The sequence below is a fragment of the Suillus clintonianus genome (assembly GCF_016758775.1).
Source record: "Suillus clintonianus strain FC179 chromosome Unknown DEU56scaffold_47, whole genome shotgun sequence".
NCBI classification, from domain to species: Eukaryota; Fungi; Basidiomycota; class Agaricomycetes; order Boletales; family Suillaceae; genus Suillus; species Suillus clintonianus.
The window spans coordinates 98,445-117,526 of record NW_024539271.1 but is presented as its reverse complement, the minus strand read 5'-3'; the positions used below and the strand labels follow the sequence as shown (position 1 = coordinate 117,526).

The 19,082-nt window shown below is 48.9% G+C and overlaps 4 protein-coding genes across 4 annotated transcripts; 2 read left to right on the top strand and 2 right to left on the bottom strand.

The window, feature by feature from the left end:
- Window positions 1-8,465: 8,465 nt before the first annotated feature.
- DEU56DRAFT_902129 (uncharacterized protein) lies at window positions 8,466-9,230 on the bottom strand (the record flags this gene model as incomplete). The annotated part of the gene is made up of 6 exons (XM_041356586.1): window positions 9,117-9,230; window positions 9,010-9,057; window positions 8,907-8,961; window positions 8,778-8,857; window positions 8,664-8,742; window positions 8,466-8,556 (listed from the first exon to the last, which is right to left on the bottom strand). Coding segments are annotated over exons 3-6 (261 nt in total), but the record flags the coding sequence as incomplete, so codon positions are not given.
- A 249-nt stretch (window positions 9,231-9,479) lies between these two features.
- Window positions 9,480-10,792, top strand: DEU56DRAFT_738842 (Alpha/beta hydrolase fold-1; the record flags this gene model as incomplete). Its single annotated transcript, XM_041348686.1, has 5 exons — window positions 9,480-9,633; window positions 9,691-9,855; window positions 9,917-10,475; window positions 10,542-10,626; window positions 10,697-10,792. 5 exons carry the CDS (start codon window positions 9,480-9,482, stop codon window positions 10,790-10,792), a joined length of 1,059 nt encoding a protein of 352 aa, XP_041207274.1.
- A 786-nt stretch (window positions 10,793-11,578) lies between these two features.
- On the top strand, window positions 11,579-13,107 carry DEU56DRAFT_888805 (uncharacterized protein). Its single transcript, XM_041356251.1, has 2 exons — window positions 11,579-11,816; window positions 11,889-13,107. Exon 2 carries the CDS (start codon window positions 12,007-12,009, stop codon window positions 13,039-13,041), a length of 1,035 nt encoding a protein of 344 aa, XP_041207273.1. The 5' UTR covers window positions 11,579-11,816; window positions 11,889-12,006; the 3' UTR covers window positions 13,042-13,107.
- Window positions 13,108-18,121: 5,014 nt separating this feature from the next.
- DEU56DRAFT_757072 (uncharacterized protein) lies at window positions 18,122-18,624 on the bottom strand (the record flags this gene model as incomplete). The annotated part of the gene is made up of 3 exons (XM_041350093.1): window positions 18,122-18,129; window positions 18,172-18,249; window positions 18,306-18,624. 3 exons carry the CDS (start codon window positions 18,622-18,624, stop codon window positions 18,122-18,124), a joined length of 405 nt encoding a protein of 134 aa, XP_041207272.1.
- Between the last annotated feature and the right edge of the window lie 458 nt (window positions 18,625-19,082).

The following is a 19,082-nucleotide window of genomic DNA, read 5'->3' as shown; positions in this document are numbered from 1 at the left end:
GACGCGATACTGGGAATGCCGTTCCTATTCCAACATCAAGCACTGTTAGGATTCAACCCCCCTGAGATTAAGCTAAGAAGCAACTTACCTTTGCCGATCAGGGGTGCTCAAACCCAAGTCCTCGAACTGCAAGGTTCGAGTCCTGACGTCGATCGCGTCGAGTGTCTTCGCACCGAGCTGTTAGCATATGCAAAGGATATCTGTAAACAAGCAGTCGAAACCCCCTTGCCCCCTCTGAGGGCAATAAATCATGTCATACCTCTCATCAACGACAACCAGGTTTATGCCTGGCGGCAATCCAAATGTCCTGAGGCCCTGCGTCCCATCTGGCGTGCCAAGCGGGACGATTACGTACGGACGGGGAGATGGGAGTTTTTCAGTGGTACGAACGCGGTGCCTATGATTATGATGAGGAAACCTACCAAGGATGGATCACTGAAGCTACGTACCGTGCTCGACACCCGTCAGCGTAACAAGAATACGCGTAAGCTAGCATCCCCGCTGCCAGACATCGACACGATCCTCAGGAACGTGTCGAGTCATCCGTTCCACTCCCTGCTGGACGGGAAAGACGCCTACGAGCAGATACACGTAGTACCGGAGGATGTGCCGAAAATGCTGTTCGCCACTCCTGATGGTACCATGATAAGTCACGTTATGCAAATTGGAGACTGTAACGCAGGCGCGACGTACCAATCGATTATGAACCATATCTTTGGTCCTTACATAGGCGCCTTTATGGATGTATATCTTGATGATATTGTGATATATTCTGACTCTGCTGAGGAACACACCAAGCACGTAAGGATTGTGATTGATACACTGAGGGAAAATCACTTCTACCTTGGTGAAGACAAGATTCAGCTCTTTAAACCCGAGCTGACCATTCTCGGGCACGTCATTGACGACGAAGGAATCCGACTCGACCCCCACAAGGTCGACAAAATCTCCAACTGGAAGACACCGACGTCGAAGGAACTGCTGATGCAGTTCATAGGGTCAGTAGGGTACCTGGCAGCAGGCTGTCAAGGGGTTAGGGTAGACATGCAGCACTTGTCGAAAATCGCCGCACTCACCACTAAGTGGTCGTGGTCTCCGACAGACCAATGTGCGTTCGATCTCGTGAAGGCCTGCGTGGAAGCGCATCGTGACATCAGTCGCAAAGCCCTGGACTTACCTTCCGCCATTAACGGGTCCCTACCCGTCAACCTGACCACTGATGCCTCTCTGACTGGAGCCAGTGGGATATTGTCCCAGGGAGCTGACCACCGGACCGCGAACGTAGTAGCATTCTGGTCAGGAAAATTTAATTCCGCCCAGCAGAATTACCCTGTCCACGAGCAAGAATTGTTAGCAATCGTTGAGTCATTAAAACGATTCAGGCACTTACTGATTGGCTACCGTTTTCGCGTCTATACCGATCACAAGGGGTTGGAGTGGCTAGCCACACAAAGCCGGCTCTCCCCTCGTCAAGCACGATGGCTAGAAGCACTCAGCGAATTTGATTTCGAGTTAGTATACGTACCTGGGATAGAGAACACCTTTGCGGATGCCCTCTCCAGAATATATAGCCACGAACCTAAGGGAACTGTGAGATCAGCCAGCGAATATGTCAGCGTGGAAGAAGAGGACATACCTCGTAATCTATTACTGAATTTCGTCACGTCTCCCGTGTACACAGGAACACCGCTGTTCCTAGGTGCTACTGAAGCACGGAGATCAGCCAGGATTGCGTCCCAACGGACTGAAGTAGCGCGGCCCGACACGCCGAAACGAGAGCTGAGCAGGCAGACAGACGGCACAGGTGTTGTCCCCCGGTCTAAGGCGCCAAGGGCGGTAAACACTACCATTGGGAGCACTGACCACAGGAATCCACTACAGGTCAGGCCCTCAGGGAGCATAGCGAGCACTGACGCACCTACTGGAGACTCTGCACCATCCGCGAGAAAAACCCTGCCAATATGGCCAGGTACCACTGCAACTGGCCAATATGGGCGGAGGTCCCCCAGCGCTGGGCCTACACCCCCTGCTAAGACTAGGAAAGTAATCCTGAGGGTTAGCGACCCTAAACGATCACTAGAGGGCGGGAGCAGTGAGAGCATGACCCAGTATGCACCAAAATCCACCAAAGACGCACCCGCTAGAGGACCAACGGTCAGCACTCAGGAAAGGGAACCAGTCACTACAACTGGTCAACCTGACCAGAGGACTGGTGTCCTACCACGGTGGAAGACCTGGGATGAAGACAAGGCCTTTAATAACAATGTCAACTCAATACACAAGGACCGACACGTACCCTGTGACGACGGTTCAATTGTCGAAGTTCGACCAACCATTGCTTCCGGAGAAGTCCGATCATCAACTGATGGCGAAGTCCGATCAGCAATACAGAAGGACCCACAAATCCACGTACCTGATGACGACAAATCAAACGGTAAAGTCCGTGACGACAACCCAATCGGTAAAGCCCGATCATTGGCACACAAGGACCAACAAACACACGTGACGCGTGACGTCACCCCTGACGAACCTCTCCCAGGCAAGGAACCGAGCAGAGGAAATGAGGCCGACAATATCCTAGAGGCCCCACTTCTCACCGAGGTTATCTCACTGGGCGACCCACTTGTCGACATCCACGAATGTCTGATAGGCCGCTACCTAGAAGACACGTTCTTTAGCAAGATCCTGGATAACCCCAGTGCGTTCAAGAACTTTGAAGTGAGTAATGGGCGTATCTATCTCAAGGATACTCATAAACGATCCCTCTGCATCCCCGATATCACGATAAACAAGCGACGACTTCGTGAAATCGTCATCTCACACGCTCACTCAATACTGGCACATCTGGGACCAGCCAAGACCCTCCAGTACCTAAGAGAGAATGTGTGGTGGAAGTCTATCGCTGCCGATGTTTGCGACTTTTGTGAGTCGTGTCCCACGTGCCAGACAGCGAAACCTTCTAACCATCAGCCCTATCGTCAACTCGAGACTCTAGACGTACCGTCTAGACCCTGGGAGACCATAGGGATTGATTTCGTAGGTCCTCTGCCAGAGTCGAAGACCTTGAGCGGGACGTTCGACATGATATTGGTGGCCATAGACCACCTTACGTCTATGGTCCACCTGGCCGCCACGAAGCAGACGTACCGCGCCAGAGACGTCGCTGAGGTCATGTTTGACATGGTCTATAAACTCCACGGTATGCCCTCCCACATTGTTAGTGACAGGGATTCCCTCTTCACCAGCACCTTTTGGCAGCGCATCCACCAGCTTACAGGGGTGGAACTTCGCATGTCCACCTCCTTCCATCCTCAGTCTGACGGCGCCACTGAACGGGCGAATCGGACGATCACGCAGATGCTCCGCTCTCTTGTCTCTCCCCACCAGAAGGATTGGGCCTCCAAACTCCCAGCGATCGAGTTCGCTATCAACTCAGCCTGCTCCAGCGCTACTGGATATCCCCCCTTTGTCCTCAACTATGGACTACTTCCCCCGCCACTCATCTGGGACTCCAACTCGGAATACCCTGGAGTTAAGACCTTCCTCCAACGGATGAAAGACGCCACCATGGCTGCCCACGACGCGGTCATCGCTGCTCGCGTCAAGAGCACTACTACAGCCAACCGTAAGCGACGAGAGTCCCCATTCGTCGAAGGCGACCTCGTCTACCTCTCCACGGAAAACCTTTCCCTCCCCAAGGGACGTGCTCGAAAACTTTCCCCGAAGTTTGTCGGCCCGTTCAAAATCCTCAAGGACTACAAGAACAACTCCTTCCTGTTGGACCTTCCCTCCGAGCTCAAGCAGCGGGGAATTCATCCCGCGTTCCACGCTCACCTCCTCCGACTTCACGTCCCAAATGACGACAGGCGTTTCCCTGGTCGCCAGCTCCAACAAATTTCGGATATGGGCACGCCAGAGGAATGGTCAGTCTCCAAAGTCTCCGATCATCACGGAGTTGGAACTGACGCCATTTTTAAAGTGGACTACACGACTGGAGACCATGTATGGCTCCCTTACTACGTGATATCTCGACTAGCGGCACTCGATCAGTATCTCGAGGCCCTGGGCGTTCCTGGGATCCGTCACCTTCCCAAGAAAATATCCCCGACTCAATCCAATATCCCGTTCGCAACCGTTGAGTCATTCGATTCAGCGCGCGATATTGTTGATACACTAACGAGCCGTCTACTCGAGGACCTTCCCCAGTTGGTTAGTCCGACTAGGTCTGCTAGCCCTGGTATAAAAGGGAGCCGTCCACTCCCTGCTTCCATGACTCCATCCCCCCCTCATCACGCCATGTCCTCTCACCCTGACCTCACCACTAGTCCTGACTCCATGGTCATAGACGAGGCCCCACCCCAGGAGCCTGGGGAACTGCCTCCCACCTCTGCTCCCTCTCAATGTTCCCACCGGAACCTCCGCCGGCAGAACTGGAACAGAGGGCGCGCTCCCCCTCATCATCGTGAATCTCCTAACCTTGACGCCATGAGCACATTCACTCGCTTCTTCCGTGCGGAGGCTGAGGCCAAAGAACTGGCCACCCGCAAAGAAGCCTACGCTTTTGAGCAGTCCATTAGGTCTGAGCGCCGAGATCGCCTCCTTGCGTCCGTTCCCCGCAACCTCACACTTGACAACCGCAGAACGACTCAGCGTGGTCGTGGTACTACCACCCGTCCCTTCTCCAGACCTACTCCCCCGTCTGCGGGTTGTTCCGCCCCCAGGGTCACTCCCACTTCACCTCCTGTCCCCACTACCGCCTCCCAGCTTATCGCCTCTATCAACGAGGAAGCGGCATCGTCTCCCACCTCCGTTCCCCCTCCTTCCGCTGTTAATGTCCCTGAACGAGGTCGAGACGTCCTGGACATTATCGCGGCTGCCGAACGCCTTGACCTTGAACGCGAGGAAAGGCTTCGTGCTATCCCTGAGGGCGGATACTTTGGTAAGCTAGTGGTTCTTGGGCTCCTCACCCACAGCTTCCTCACCTTGGTTGTGTCCCTAGCTGCTATCAGTGCCCTTGGCGCTTGACTTTCGAGAAGATCTCACTCCACAAAGAATTGTTGAGGTCCCCCGTGATGGTTGACCTAGAGGGCGTATGTTACGCTCGCTAAGACATATAAAAGACTACTATAGCTAATTTAGCCCCTAGCTACAGTAGTCACTACCTATTCCTTTTCTTCCCTCTTTATCCCTACTCTTCCCGATCCCCTTAGTATAAAAGCCGGTTCTGTTCACTTAGATAGAGTAGTTGATCCTTCCTACCCAAGTAACAAGGGCATAGTTCAGACAGTTCTCTCTGTTGCTATTCCTAAGTCTACCTCAAGAAGTCAGCTTCCCGTGTGAACGTTCCTCGAACGCCACACAAGGAGTCGGGCGACGACAAACTTTTACGGCAACGCCCGGTTTCCACGGAGGATAGAGATGCAACTCACTAATCTCGCCTCTCTTTCAACATACAACCCTTGGTCACAATCCCAGACCAACCAACGCTAATAAAGCCACTGCACCGTACCAGTACGCCCCCTAGTAGGTTACGTAGTGACCTTGCAGCTAACTCACGACACCCTCCACGCATGACTGGATCGATCTGATTTATCATGAAGCAACATTGGAGGGTGGAAGCGTTAGCGAGAACTTAAATTTATCGACGCAAAGAGCACATGCTCTTTCCCTGCTCTATTACATGTCTGCAAATATAGTCCCATTGAATTAGCCTGGGGTTGGTGGCATTTGACTCTGGCCTGTCTTCATATATGGTGGTGTTCCAACTTCAAGTTCTGTTGCAATCGTAGGTTTTTTTTCAGTGGCTGAGCGGCTTTGAGCCGAGTCACATGTGGTCTGTGGTAGTACTTACGACTACTTACACGAGCGCTGCCAAGTACTAGACGAAATAGAACAGGAAAATGATAGCCGGTCCCTCTTTATGACGATTCATAGTTCTACCCAACAATCCAGGAAATCGATACCAGGTGAAATTTGGTAAGCCTACTCCGAACATACTAGTGTCACAGCGCCCATGCCAAGTGACTACTGTCAACATTAGGCTAGCCTACGACGACAATAAAAGGTTGTTTTTTTTTTTAGGAAAAAGCCAAGTGACTCATGTGTAACCGAGGCAGAATCATCCTAGCAGTTTCTTAAGTGAAACATTTGACGTTATATAGCATACACATTTCATACAGAAGTACATGTCTGACTGGGCATGTCTGACTGGGAGACTCATCCGAGTTTCGCGACGTAGCACTTTGACGGATCGATGGCGTATAAGTTATTGAATGGAATAACAGAGGCACAAAATTAATTTAAGTTGAAATAGATCTCAGAGGCTCTGTCCAGAATCTGCTTCGATCCTGCGCTAATAAGTGAATTGTCACAGGATTGTAGAGACATACCTAATGACCGCCCGGGTCCACTGTGCTTATGGCGCAACCTGGCACTACTACCATGTCAATGGACGAAAACGCACACACCTAGACGACACAGGACGCAATGGTTTATTCAGTTCATCTTTATGCACAGAGTTGGATTGGTTTTAGAGAGGTCAGATTGGTTTTGGAGGGGTTGGATTGGATGAGATGGAACGAAATCCAGCAGAAAGCGCAAGACAGGGCTAGCGGGTCGTGGCGGGGAGATGCAACTGTTGCAAATATCATCTACTACGGAAAATTCAGCGTTCTTGAAGTCAGATCTCGTGAAAAGTCAAGCGGTCTCAAAGTGGCGCAGGGCACTGCGCAAAGTGGTCGCTGGGAAGTTGGACATGAGTAACTCTATTTTGCCCTTTATCGTTCAAGGGGTAAGCAATCCCGGTAAGATAAATAAAACAATTCTCGGTCCTCGTCGTTTCTGGCAGATTATTCTGCTATATGTTGGCCAGCGGCTGACTTAGTCTCGCCCAGGCGTTCCAGGAATGGTCCCATCATACGTCAATGCAGGGCCTGGGATCAGTGCGCGAGGAACGGCTAGGTTTAGAGGGATTACAGTTAGCGAATGGGGTACTTTTATCTCTCGCCGAGGTGTTTTAAGAAAGGTTCCATCATCAGGGTCAAACTCGACGCGCAAAAAAACGGCTAAAGTTTAGAGCGATCACAATTAGCGAATAGGGAACTTATTTGAATGGGGAAGATAACAGCCGTACCTCAGGTAAAATGGTCATGCTTTATGCGATGAGCACAGGAAATACGCAAACATCAACTAAAACCGGTTATCATTCATATAGCCAACAATGTGGGTTTTGAAAATCGACGAGATAGAACTACGCACATCATTAGCATAGTGGTGTAGTGTATCAGTTTCTCTGCATATATCCTCTATAGGCCTATTGGAGTTCGTGCCACCATCGAAGGAACAGAAGACGGATACCACGATCGTCCAAAAAGCGTTTTTTAAGACCGGGTCATGATGATCACCGTGAGAAGCAGGGGCAACAACTTGTCGGAACGTCTTCGTCGCTTGTTGGGTATGTTATAAGCGGAGACTTCCTGATTTGGCAAATAATGGCGAATCTCGACCGATGTCGTCGCCATGCAATGGCCAGTTTAAACAAGCCGTGAATCCTAAGGCACTATAAAAATTGTTACAGGAGAAAATGACAAAAAACACTTGTGTTAGTAAAATCACTAAGCAGCAAGCCAGACAGTGAAGACCGCCCGAAGAGGGCTGCCATGATCCTCGGTCATGCGAGCGCTGACACCGACCCATGATAGTGTTATGCAAGAAGCAAGGTAGTCTGTTGACTCTCGAGCGCGAGATCAGAAAGCACCGATGTCAAGGCTAGATTATTAGGTGCTGTGGCTCGTTACCTTGAAGTCTAATTGACATGCAAGCACATGCCGCAAGCCCAGGAGCTCCAGAAGCAACCGCTGCCAAGACTACACCGCACAGTGCTGGCGACTGGTGCAGGAAATCACCATGGTGCGAGTGGTGGAGTGTGGTTACTGATCATGAATTCGAGGAGATAGTTCGTTCGTGGCGACGAGCTGACAAAGCTACGGATAGACAACCGTTCACTGATCGACTCTTCTGCAGCTGAGGGGAACTACACTTGGATCGCTGGCAGAGTCTTCAGCAGTCCTAACCATTGCCACTCCATTAAGAGCGCTTTATCGCTATATGACTTGTGGAGGTAAATGTGACAACCCAAAAATTGCAGGACAATGGGACTTTGATGAAAGAGTGAGTTGCCACCTGCGAATAGCAATAGCGATCGGTCAATGTACATACTGTTTCCCAGCATGCCATCACACTTTAATGTGAGGATTGCCCCCGTGCTGGTCTCCAGTAAACACCCGCGGTGACCCGCCTGCACGGGGCCTTTCAAAGCAAAGCCTTCGTGTTTGGCGTCAGCTTTGTATATGGACCAACAGGACAGAGGCCTTACCAGATGACGTGGAGCTGATCTTTCAGAGCTGGCTGAGATCGACAAGGATCAATGAAATCCTAAACTATTGTGAGTTTGCCTTATTCCAAACCTTTGCTGTCATGGATGACAAATCCATCATTCTGTTGTGAGATGAACTCGGTGTTGATGTTAGCCTCGCCTGACTTATCATGCGAAGTGAGCTAGGGGCATAGGCGTTAGCAACTCATTTTAATGCCATGCCAGGCAGCCCACTCCAAATGCATGATTGATTGATGTGCCAACGCTGGTCTGTTGAATTTAAATGCACGTTGCGCAGACGTGAGACCAAAGAAAAGATACCTTTCTTATTATCAGAATTCTGAGCCTTGGCAGTCTCTTGTTTCAACCTGAAGCATGGTGCTTCATGGTTGTCCTAACTCACCATGGACAAATCTGAATGATCTCATCAGTGGTGGGCTGAAGCTCCGGGTTTTCACTGGAACAGACAGGTTGGGCAGCTTGCTATCTATGATTGAGACGAGTTTGGATGTGACAAGAGGTGGATCCTTACTTCAGTTGTCATATTCCCGAAAATCTTGATGTATTCTGTTCACGTCGCAATGGGTCTGTCAGTGGTCAAGGCGAGAGCGCAACAATGACTGCTTGAGTTTTACCTTGTGTCTCAGGTCCTCCTCTTGATTCCAAACCTCTTGTGCCGTACACTGTAAGGAAAACAAAAGCTTTCTGTGACAAAAACACATCATCTGAATCGAGCGCTCACATGAGTGGAGACAAATGTATGTCGCAAAGTCATTCCTGCTGCACGCTCAACCGGCGCGTACTACTATTTATGCTTAGTGGCGAATCAGCGCAAGCTAAGATTCAATCAAGGGACATGGGCAAATCGACCGACGAAAAAGTCGCACGGTTGAACAGCCGATGTCCATGAGAGCATGCGACTCACCGAAGTAACCGGAACTTTACCAACATGGTTGGGTAGAACCTTGACGCCGTGCAAGTTGGTGCTACTAGTAGCGCTGTCCTTGGTTCCTCTATCAGTTTGTCTCTTATAAGGCGTGCAAGTTGTCCTCTTCTAACCAAGACGGTCCCACAGGTTGATTTTAATCGAACCTGAGTGTCTGAAATGTCCCAGCTTCCGGTGCCTGAACGGCGCGTCCTCTCATTACACACAACTCTAGGCTCAGACCCAGTCGAACTCAAGTGTTCCACACTGTACTACCCCGTATCCTGCGCTAAAGACGGTCTCACCCTCGTGTTCACCCATGGAATCGCTAGTCGTGAGAGCTTCCGATGTTCAGACCACATCTTGGACGCTGACCCAGAATTTGTTTCAGACAAGGAACAGTACGACCCTACTATCGTTCGCCTGCTCTCACATGCTCAAACTCGCGCTATAATCCGAGATATATGGGTACTCGACTTCCCCAATCATGGTCAAACAGCACTTCTCAACCGTCCCGTGCTTGATGCGCGCAAGGCAGCTGGGAAGGCGATGTGCAGTACGTTTTTGCTCCTCCTTCCCACCGTGCATTACTACAGTAAGACTAACATCACCTCAAGCAACGGCAGATATCGCACTCTACCTCCAAGCCTTCCTCTCCACTCCCTCGCTCAAATCCAGCACAGTAGTAGGAGTCGCACATTCAGGGAGTTGTACGCTCTGGGTATTTGCGCTCACATCCATGCCCCCTTCTCTTACGCCCTTTGCTCTCATAATGGTCGAACCCACATTGATGTTTCCTTCTCTCACTCCCACCGACCCTCGTGCCATCCACGGAGCCGCAAACGTCCGTGGCTGCCTGGCTAAACGCGACCGCTGGACGGAAAGAGAAGCGTTGAAGAGATGGTTGGTAGGTGGGAAAGGTGTTTGGAGGAAGTGGGATGAGAGGGTTTTGAGTGGTTATGTGAAGTATGGATTTGAAGAGGTGATTGAGTCGGAACTTGATGCAGGGAAGAGGAAGAGTCACGTTACGCCTACATTGAGGAAAGACGAGGAGAGCCCGTTGTATGCTTGTTTGTCGCATACGGTTGAGCCTGAGTCTCTTGGGCGGGCGTGTAGGGCGGTGGAGGAGGCTGGGAGGGGGGTTCATGTTGTTTGGGCTGAGTTTGAGGAATTTATGTGCGTTCATTTTTTCCTTTTTCTTTTCGTTCGTGGTCGAGGAGTGACGTGACGGGATGTGTGTAGATCTAAGACGGCGAGGAAAGAGATCTTGGACGCTGCAGAGCACAGGGTGGTGTCTCAGCGCACTATCAAGGGGGCAGGTCACTTGGTACGTGGGCCTCGTCTCAATTTACCTTGTCAAGTTAGTTTATGAAATATTGCTTCCCCAAATCTATCAGGTCCCTCAAGAGAAGCCCGATGCACTCGGAGAGGCACTTGTCGAGATCCTGGATGAGATCGTGCATGGTTCGGGAGACACAAAGGCGAAGATGTAGAATTGCAAGTAAGTCTTTTTCGCTACCGTTACTAGCTGGTTGAGGACGTTTTGTTGATTATACATCTATAGATAGGATCTCATCAATGTCGCTTGCATGTAAAAATTGTAAATTTACCGAAACGAAAACCGTACGCGTTGAGAGATCAATATTTCAAGAGCGCTTCGTCACTATGTATGCGATTTACAAACTTGAGGCTCTTGGTGTAATAAATGACAGCTTAAACAAGCTATTATCTATTACACGAACGATCTCTAAGGTGACTTCTTTCATAACGAAGGTCGCTTTCCGTCGGTTCGTACGCTCACAAGGTCTCATAGCTAATCGTTAAAACGGCCAGGAAGCGCACCTACCCGCGAAGAAACAAGCTGCGGTTGGTTTCAAATCTCATCATGTGGAACCAAGATACGTTGCAGCTGATGGCTTGCTTGCTTATGGTTCATGAGCTATGCGTACAGTAACAAAGGTTTGACCTTCACAAATAATCAGCTACGGATCAATCCTCATGAAGAAGTCGAGCATACCTCCGCCATATTTTCCGCCGCGGTCTACCTTCAAAGCCATGTAGCCTCAGAACATTAAAGCAAGCTCCCGTGATGTCGAGAAGTCACCAGGACGTGGTGAGGTTCGGACACACATGACGGTCAAGAACGGTGCCTCCGAACCATGGGTAGACACATATGTCGAAGGCCTGAGCTGGCGGAGGGTGCTATATGGCGACCTCGGGTGCAGTTTTTCCCAATTTGCTCATAATACGACATGAAAGACACGTTCTTGACTTCCCGTTATTGACGGGACACCAAATGAGTTTGCTCTTCACAATACTAAATGCGATGATGAGGATGATGAGGAGCTGGATACTATGAAATTCGAAGGTGTGCTCTCACTTACGTCGCTTTGTGTGCATGGATGACAACCTCTGTCGCGCAAGGAGAAAGCGTAGTTCGAGGAACGGGTGAGGGACTTTCCGTGTGACTTTGGATGGGGGGAGGTGGGTATGCGTGGATCGGTCGGGGGAAAAAAACGTAGGTGTTGAGGTTATTGGCGTTCGAGCCGGCGGCCACCAAGGCTGCGTTACTGAGTGTTTGATTTTCAGATTGCTCAAGGACAGTGGAATTTGCCCAGGAACACATCAACTCAGTAATGGATCATGTGATGTGGTGATTGTGGCCTGGCCGGTGGCCCTTGTTTACGCTCCGACCGGTCCACAATTCATGAGGCAAGTATTAAAGGCAGGGTTCCTTCAAACCAGCTTCGCATCTTACTCGCACGTCATGAAGCCTATTACCACATTTCCATTTAGTTACCTCCCAGTTGAGCTTGTCCTCATCATCCTCAGATATTACATGCAACCCACCTTTGATCAGACTGCTCCATATTGCTCTAACAGTCCATATTCTAATGCACGCGCCCTCTGTCATTTCTCCAGAGCTGTCAGGCGGGCGGTACTTCCACAACTCCTCCATACCATACTGCTTGGGGACAATGACACAGTGAGAGTGTTCGTGCATGCTCTACATATGCAAAAAATGTACGCGGAGAAAGCAAACCACCTCCGTTTCGACTACATTCCCCATGTGCACAAGATCTGGATCGGACCCCAGTGCCAAGTCCCATGGGCCTATACACTGATTGAGCGTCCGCTTTCCATCAGCCTCCTCTCTCCGGTGCTACTCGCTGCACCATCCATTGCCCTTGACTGGACAAGTATGGACCTTCTTGAAGGATGTCTGGAACATGCATGGAAGTCCCGTGCAGCCACACATGCCAACAACGAACATTCCCCACCTCCCTGGAACACCCAAACCCTGATCCTGTCGCATGAGCCCCCCACCAGCGGCGCACGGTGGGGGTGCCTCACGGACACTCCCCAGGGATCTGCATTTTTGGCATCAATCTCTCACCTCTCAACCACCACATCCATGCTCTGGTCGAGCGCATCATCCTACCGCATGCCTCGGTGGATGGAGGTCACTCCATGGGCTTCTTTCAAAAGCCTTCAAATTGTCTCCCTGCCGTACTTGCTTGCTTACGTCGAGCTGTTGACATTGCCTGCATCCCTGCTAAGGGACCACCGCGACTGTATTCCCAGTTTCATGAAGAAAATAAAGGCGTTGGATCACGGAGAGGAGATTATTCAATCAGATGGTGTTCATTTAAAGGCGCTCCCTTCTGGCATTGTGCTCCCTTCTGATATCTACTGGCTTACTCTTGATTGGCAGCAGAAAGTTTGGGCAAGCATGTTGTAAAGTGGACTTGGGGCGTTATGATATGATTGGTATTATGAATCTGTACATATATCCACTTCTCGGCACCCTATGGACATTCTTTATGTACATACATAGTAAACGCAACCTTCCTAAAATTACCGCTACTTTGTACTACTAGCGAGTCTCATCGTCCGACTTCTACGATGAAGTTCTGGCTTCAGTGTACATACTAAAATTTATTGATCCCGCATGGAATCGAACCGGTGTTCAATTGTTTGCTTTGTTCACCGTCTATCAGTGTTGCTCGCGCACCTGAAAAGGCACACGGTTGTTCATCAAACCCACCCCCGATAGTTCAGATATGAGCTTGTATGAGCTGTGTTCGAATTGGCTTCCTCGAAGGCGGAGGTTCGGGAGACGAAACTCAATGATGTTAAAGTAGGTTCCTCTCTGTCGGTTGGCGCCGGTAGTGATGTGCCAGGCCTGGCCTGGCCTAAAAGCCCTGGCTTGGGCCTGGCTTCAGAGGGCTCGGGCCTGGCTAAAACTCAGGCCAGGCCCACCCAGAGGGCTTGGGCCTGGCTCGGGCTTGGCTCAGGCCTGGGCCAGGGCTTCTGATATAAAAATGTGAAAAAGCTATATTTTTCTATTCTAATACCTAGACTTCAAAATCAGACTCCTCTGACAGCAAGACATCACCACCCTCTCCAACCAGTTCCATCTCTAACTCAGCCTCCAGAACAGAAGTAGGAGCAGGCTCACGAAAAATCAAGTCTTGCTGAAACATAAAGCGAAGAACTTGAAGGGCCTCCACCACATCAGGCTTTAAGCGATTACGACGCTTCGTAATTGTCATTCCAGCTGCTGAAAAGGCTCGTTCACTGGAAACTGAGGAGGCCATAATGCAGAGATAGTCACGAGCCAATGAGGCCCAGACAGGATAGCGCTGAGAATTGATCTGTTGAACTCACTTAGTAAGGCATCATATATGAAATCAAGCACATACCCCCCACCACTGGACAATAGACATGTCTTTCGGGACAGTCTCAGTGGTGTTAAGATACAAGTTGAACTCTCGCATCCAAGGTGCCTTGGGATCAACAGGATCCTCGGTCTCGAACTCACTATCACTGTCCCCCTCGTCACTTGACAGCTCCCGAAGGATATTGGCCAACTTCCCTGACCCTATCTTCTTGGGTGACACGAGAACCTCTGTCTCCCCAAACATCTGGATATGGCACTCCTTGAACTACCAATAATTATGTCAGACTAGACTTAAAAATTACAAGTGGAAATCTCGACTCACAATTTTTTCGGCATGCTGGAGAGCCTCCTGGTGTAAAGCCTTACCCCAGAATCGCTTGAAATGACCATCCTTGTGGTTCGAGTCAAGTACTTAACATGTATGAGCAGAAGATTAGACAGTAGAAAATATCGACGTACACATTCCAATGATATAGGCATCAGATTCTGCAGATTTCTCGTAGTATTCCTGGATCTTGTCAGTAGCAGCTGTGAGTCCAGCATGAAAAGGAGCATATTTGGGGTTGTTCGAACGAGACACCCAAGCCTTGTGAAGACCTTCGAGAGCTGGGAGGGCAAGATGAAGGGAGGGTCCAGTGTCAGAAGAGAAGGCTTGTTGTGCATTGTCTGCATGCTGTTTGACTTGATCACTGAGTGATGAAGAGAAAATATAACCAAGGGACAGACCGCGAGCAAGTTCACGAATAATTTGACACGTTCCCATTCATCAGGCTCGAGCTTGAGTGCGTCAATCTTCGCCCGTTTCGTGAGGTTCGTCTCCTTCTTCCCAAGTTCGTAAACAAAGGTATCAACAAACTAAATGACATTATTTTAATACTGGTTCAAAACACAAACTCAATAAACTTACATGCTTCTTCTTCTCGGCTCGGTCCAGCATCACATATGTGGATGACCAACGAACAGGCATGTCGAGAAGAAGCTGGACCGAGGTAACACCCTCATTTGGTGGACGGGCCTGAATATCTTTGAAAAGCTGCTTTTGGGATGCAGAGGAACGTTCCTAGTAAATTGTCAGTCATTACATAGTAGTAGGCAACTGTTAGTACACCACCTTGACAGAAATAGCACGAATGAGACCTATCTCGTCCCGTCGGCCATCCTCGATGTGAATAGCAAGTTCACCTTGTGCAGGATCATAATATGCGGCCTTGCTGTATGTTGATATCAGGGCACGAGTGGCGAGATGGATAACATGGGCAAGACACCTGTCACAACGTGAATATCTGAATAGTATACATAGCGAAAACCAAACCTGATGCGGTGTTTCTTTGGTATGAAAGTCTTGCCATCACGAGCCTTGAGTCGAAGTCGAAGGGCAAACTCGTTGAGCATTGTATTGTTATTCGAGGCATTGTCACATGTGACATAGCCAATCTGTTAAAAATGTAAACACGAACAATTCTGCTTCAAAAAAACAAACCTTGTGGGCAATTCCTACTCGATCAACAACCTTGAACAGTGCCTGTCCCAGTCGTGCACCATTATGAGCATTATTGAGAGGGGTGAACCTGATCACGGCACTTTGAACTTCCCAGACACCAACTGACGGCTCCTCGATCCAATGCCCAGTAACGGCAAAATAGGCCTCGACGTTCTCGGCCTGCCATGCATCACACGTCAGATTGACAGCGCCCGTCACGAGTTTTCTCTATAAAACATCAGCAGACACTTAATTTAATCAGTCAACAAAACCTACATTCAACCGTTCCCTCAATTTCGTCAACTGCTGCTTGAACATGTTAATAATCTCACATCGAGTCGTCTTTCGGTTGGGCACGATAACACCCATTGTTGCACGTGAAGCGATGTCGACCATTTTCTTGAAGCTCGGATGTTCGACTGCTTGAATGGGCTGAGAATTATGTCAGTAATATGACATTGTCGTGTCGAGGAACAAACATACCTGGTTGGTAGACGCAAGCCACTCGATTGCAGCCTCACGAAAGAGTTTGTCGGAGTATGGAAGAACCCGTTCGGTGGGATTGAGCTCACGGAGATGGTTGTCGAGACTCCCCTGCACTGCATTAGCAACGGCAGCAGCATTCTTTCGATCCTTAACATCTTTTGGCAGCATTGAGGTAAATGTGTTCTTCGTGCACCATGTATGATATGCAGGCTAGCATGTATTGAAATTAGCACATTGAATAAGTTAGAACAGATTCACGTACCGCATGTAAGTAGGCCAGATGACGACGACATGTTGAGGTGTCATTAATGAACTGGTGTGGTCGTCCGCTTTTTCTGCAACATATAAGTGAAATAAAATTACAATGTGCGAGAGCGAGTACTCACTTGCATAGATCACAATCTCGCACGTTGCGAGTCTTGCCATCCTTGGACTTGTGAGTTTCGGATTTACCAAAAAACGCGCCAACGTCACGGCTCTTGTCCTCTCGACGAACTGTGGTGGCTTCAGAAATATCCTGGACATTGACATCTTGCAAAAGATCGTCGTCGTCAACAGGCGTGATGTTACCTGCGCTCGAACTCGTCAGTAGTCAGTAGGTACCAGAGAATACTAAAAATATGTACCGTCAATTGTGTCTGTAGCATCGAGGCCATCAGACGTGTCATTAAGACCTTCTAGATATGGTCACATCAGTGAACCCGTGAGGAAAGTAGAAGGCCATACATTACAATATATAGTACATAATCACGAGAATTAGCATAATTCTGCTATGGACAATTACATTGTTATGTTTGGCCTTATAGAGGTAAGATGCTTGCCTGATTTTCCTATAAATTTTTATGATCGAGAGAAGCGCGTGATTTTGCTCAAACTCCAAAGGCATCAAATAATTGACCCGAAATTATAAAGGTTTACAAAGCTTTGTCTAACCGTCAAATTTATATGGTATCTGTCAAAATGATACTACCCGGAGTAAGTTAGACAGAACTACCAAAAGCGCCAGCATGACAGATTGCTTGCAACTACCTGCCATTTTATCACCAGCACCAGATAATTCTCAACCTCAAACACTCATTTTGTGAAGAAAATCAATTTTATTTATATTGAAATACATATGTAATTACAGGACACAAAAAGAAACAGGGAAATATAGTGGAGAGGGAATATCACAAGAGGGAGAGACTAAGGCCAGCAAGGAACCACGAGAAAAAGCCAACGAGGAACCACGAGAAAAGGCCGGCAAGGAACCATGAGGAAAGGCCAGGGAAGGACCACCACGAACGGCCAGGAAAGGCCAGGGAGGGACCACCATGAACGGCCAGGAAGGAACCACCAGGAAAGGCCAGGGAGAAACCACGAACGGCCAGGAAGGAATCACGAGGAAAGGTCAGGGAGGGACCACCACGAACAGGAGGAACCACAAGCAAACAGCAGATGCTGAGCTCGAGTCTCGAGAGGTGGTGGTTGTAGGACCACCACAAACAGGAGGAACCACAAGCAAACAGCAGATGCTGAGCTCGAGTCTCAAGAGGTGGTGGTTGTAGCTATAGCGGTGAAACAAGATTGAAAGGAACTTAGCGTGAAAATTTCTGTCTTGCACAAACAACGACAAACCAATTTCAACCACTTGCGCTGGTCACATGATTTGAGGTTATCCGATAATACTATAGTAAAATTTGAGGCTGAGGTGATGGAGGGTGATGGTCACGTGTATGATCTTATATGACATTGTAATTCACGCAATATTTGAATCGACTTGTAAGTCAAATATAAATGAAGGAATATGATGTTACTCACCAAACGTTACCTAATTACACGAATTCATGACCTTGTCGGAAATTCTCATAAGAATATATTTTAGGTTACAAGTGCTAAAGGTGCTTTCCACCATAAAGTCTTATATCACCTTATATCACTTTGTAGTTTAAAACATAAATGAAGGGATATGGTATGAGTCAACAAGTATGACTTAACGATGCTATTGTACATTAATCGCTGCGACGGCGCCATGTCGTTATCTTGTCGCGAACTCCTCATGGTAAAATGAATTTTCAGACATCTATTGCTATGTACTGATCACTAATATTTCTTGCCGTATACATAGGTTTATTCAGCGGTAGCAAAATTATTTTACACTATATTTCTCACAGCTACCATATCACGGACTCCTCAATTCTCTGATGCAGTAGTAGCAAATAGAAAGAATGATTAAAACATACCTATGCGGGAATCTAATGACACGATAGAATGTGTGTCATCTGTGAATGATGACTCGCCTGATCGTCGAAGGCGTTTACCTGTGATACGAGCAAAAATACATGTGAGCAAAAACCAAAAACGTGCATTTACACACCTTTCGTTTGCTTGCTGTTGCCATCTAAATCTTCGACATCTGAAGAACTCAGACTCCAGTCAGCATCCATTGCACTGCGCTTGGGACATGTCTTTGCTGGCTGGACTGTTTGTTGAATATGTTTGTGACTGGTGAGTTCCGGAGTCGCGCTGTTGTTTGAATCAACGAGGCGAGAAGAAGGTATGATCGTGCGTCTGGAACGGGTGGTGATAAGCGCTATGTCGTCGTCGTCGGACATGACTGTGGGAGGCATCGGAATCAAAGCGGTCCGTTCTTGCAGGTGGTTCTTACTCAAAACGTCCAGATGTGCAGTGGTCATTAACTGTACAGTACTGGGAAAAAAATACTTGCCGCCAGCATTCCTTATTTGGAAGCCAGGGCCTGGAGGCCTGAAGCCAGGCCTGGCACATCACTATTGGCGCGGTACTGAAACCACGGGGATGCTTGCAATCATGTCGCTAGCAAGTAAAGCACTTGCTGATACTACTGAAGCAGTACAAGCAGCGCAAGCGCCTCCGATGGTTGCAAACATCTCCGTCGTGCGAGAGAACGCGGTCAGTGTGGTAGGGCCTTACCGTTCATTATCTGAACCGACACACATTAATGGGTTGGCATACAATATCGGTGATTACACGCGTGAAAATGAGTGTCAGATCAGCTTCAGCGCAAGCAAGGAATCGCTGTCTCGTAAGTACGACGTTGGGCCGAGCCGTGCCAACTGGTACCGTGACTCCCGGGCGTTGCCGGAAGTTCAAGTTGACTTTGTTTGAAAATTAG

What these genes read in the sequence shown, in the direction of transcription:
- DEU56DRAFT_888805 (XM_041356251.1), top strand. Translation starts at nt 12,007, where the DNA reads ATGAGGCAAGTATTAAAGGCAGGGTTCCTTCAAACCAGCTTCGCATCT.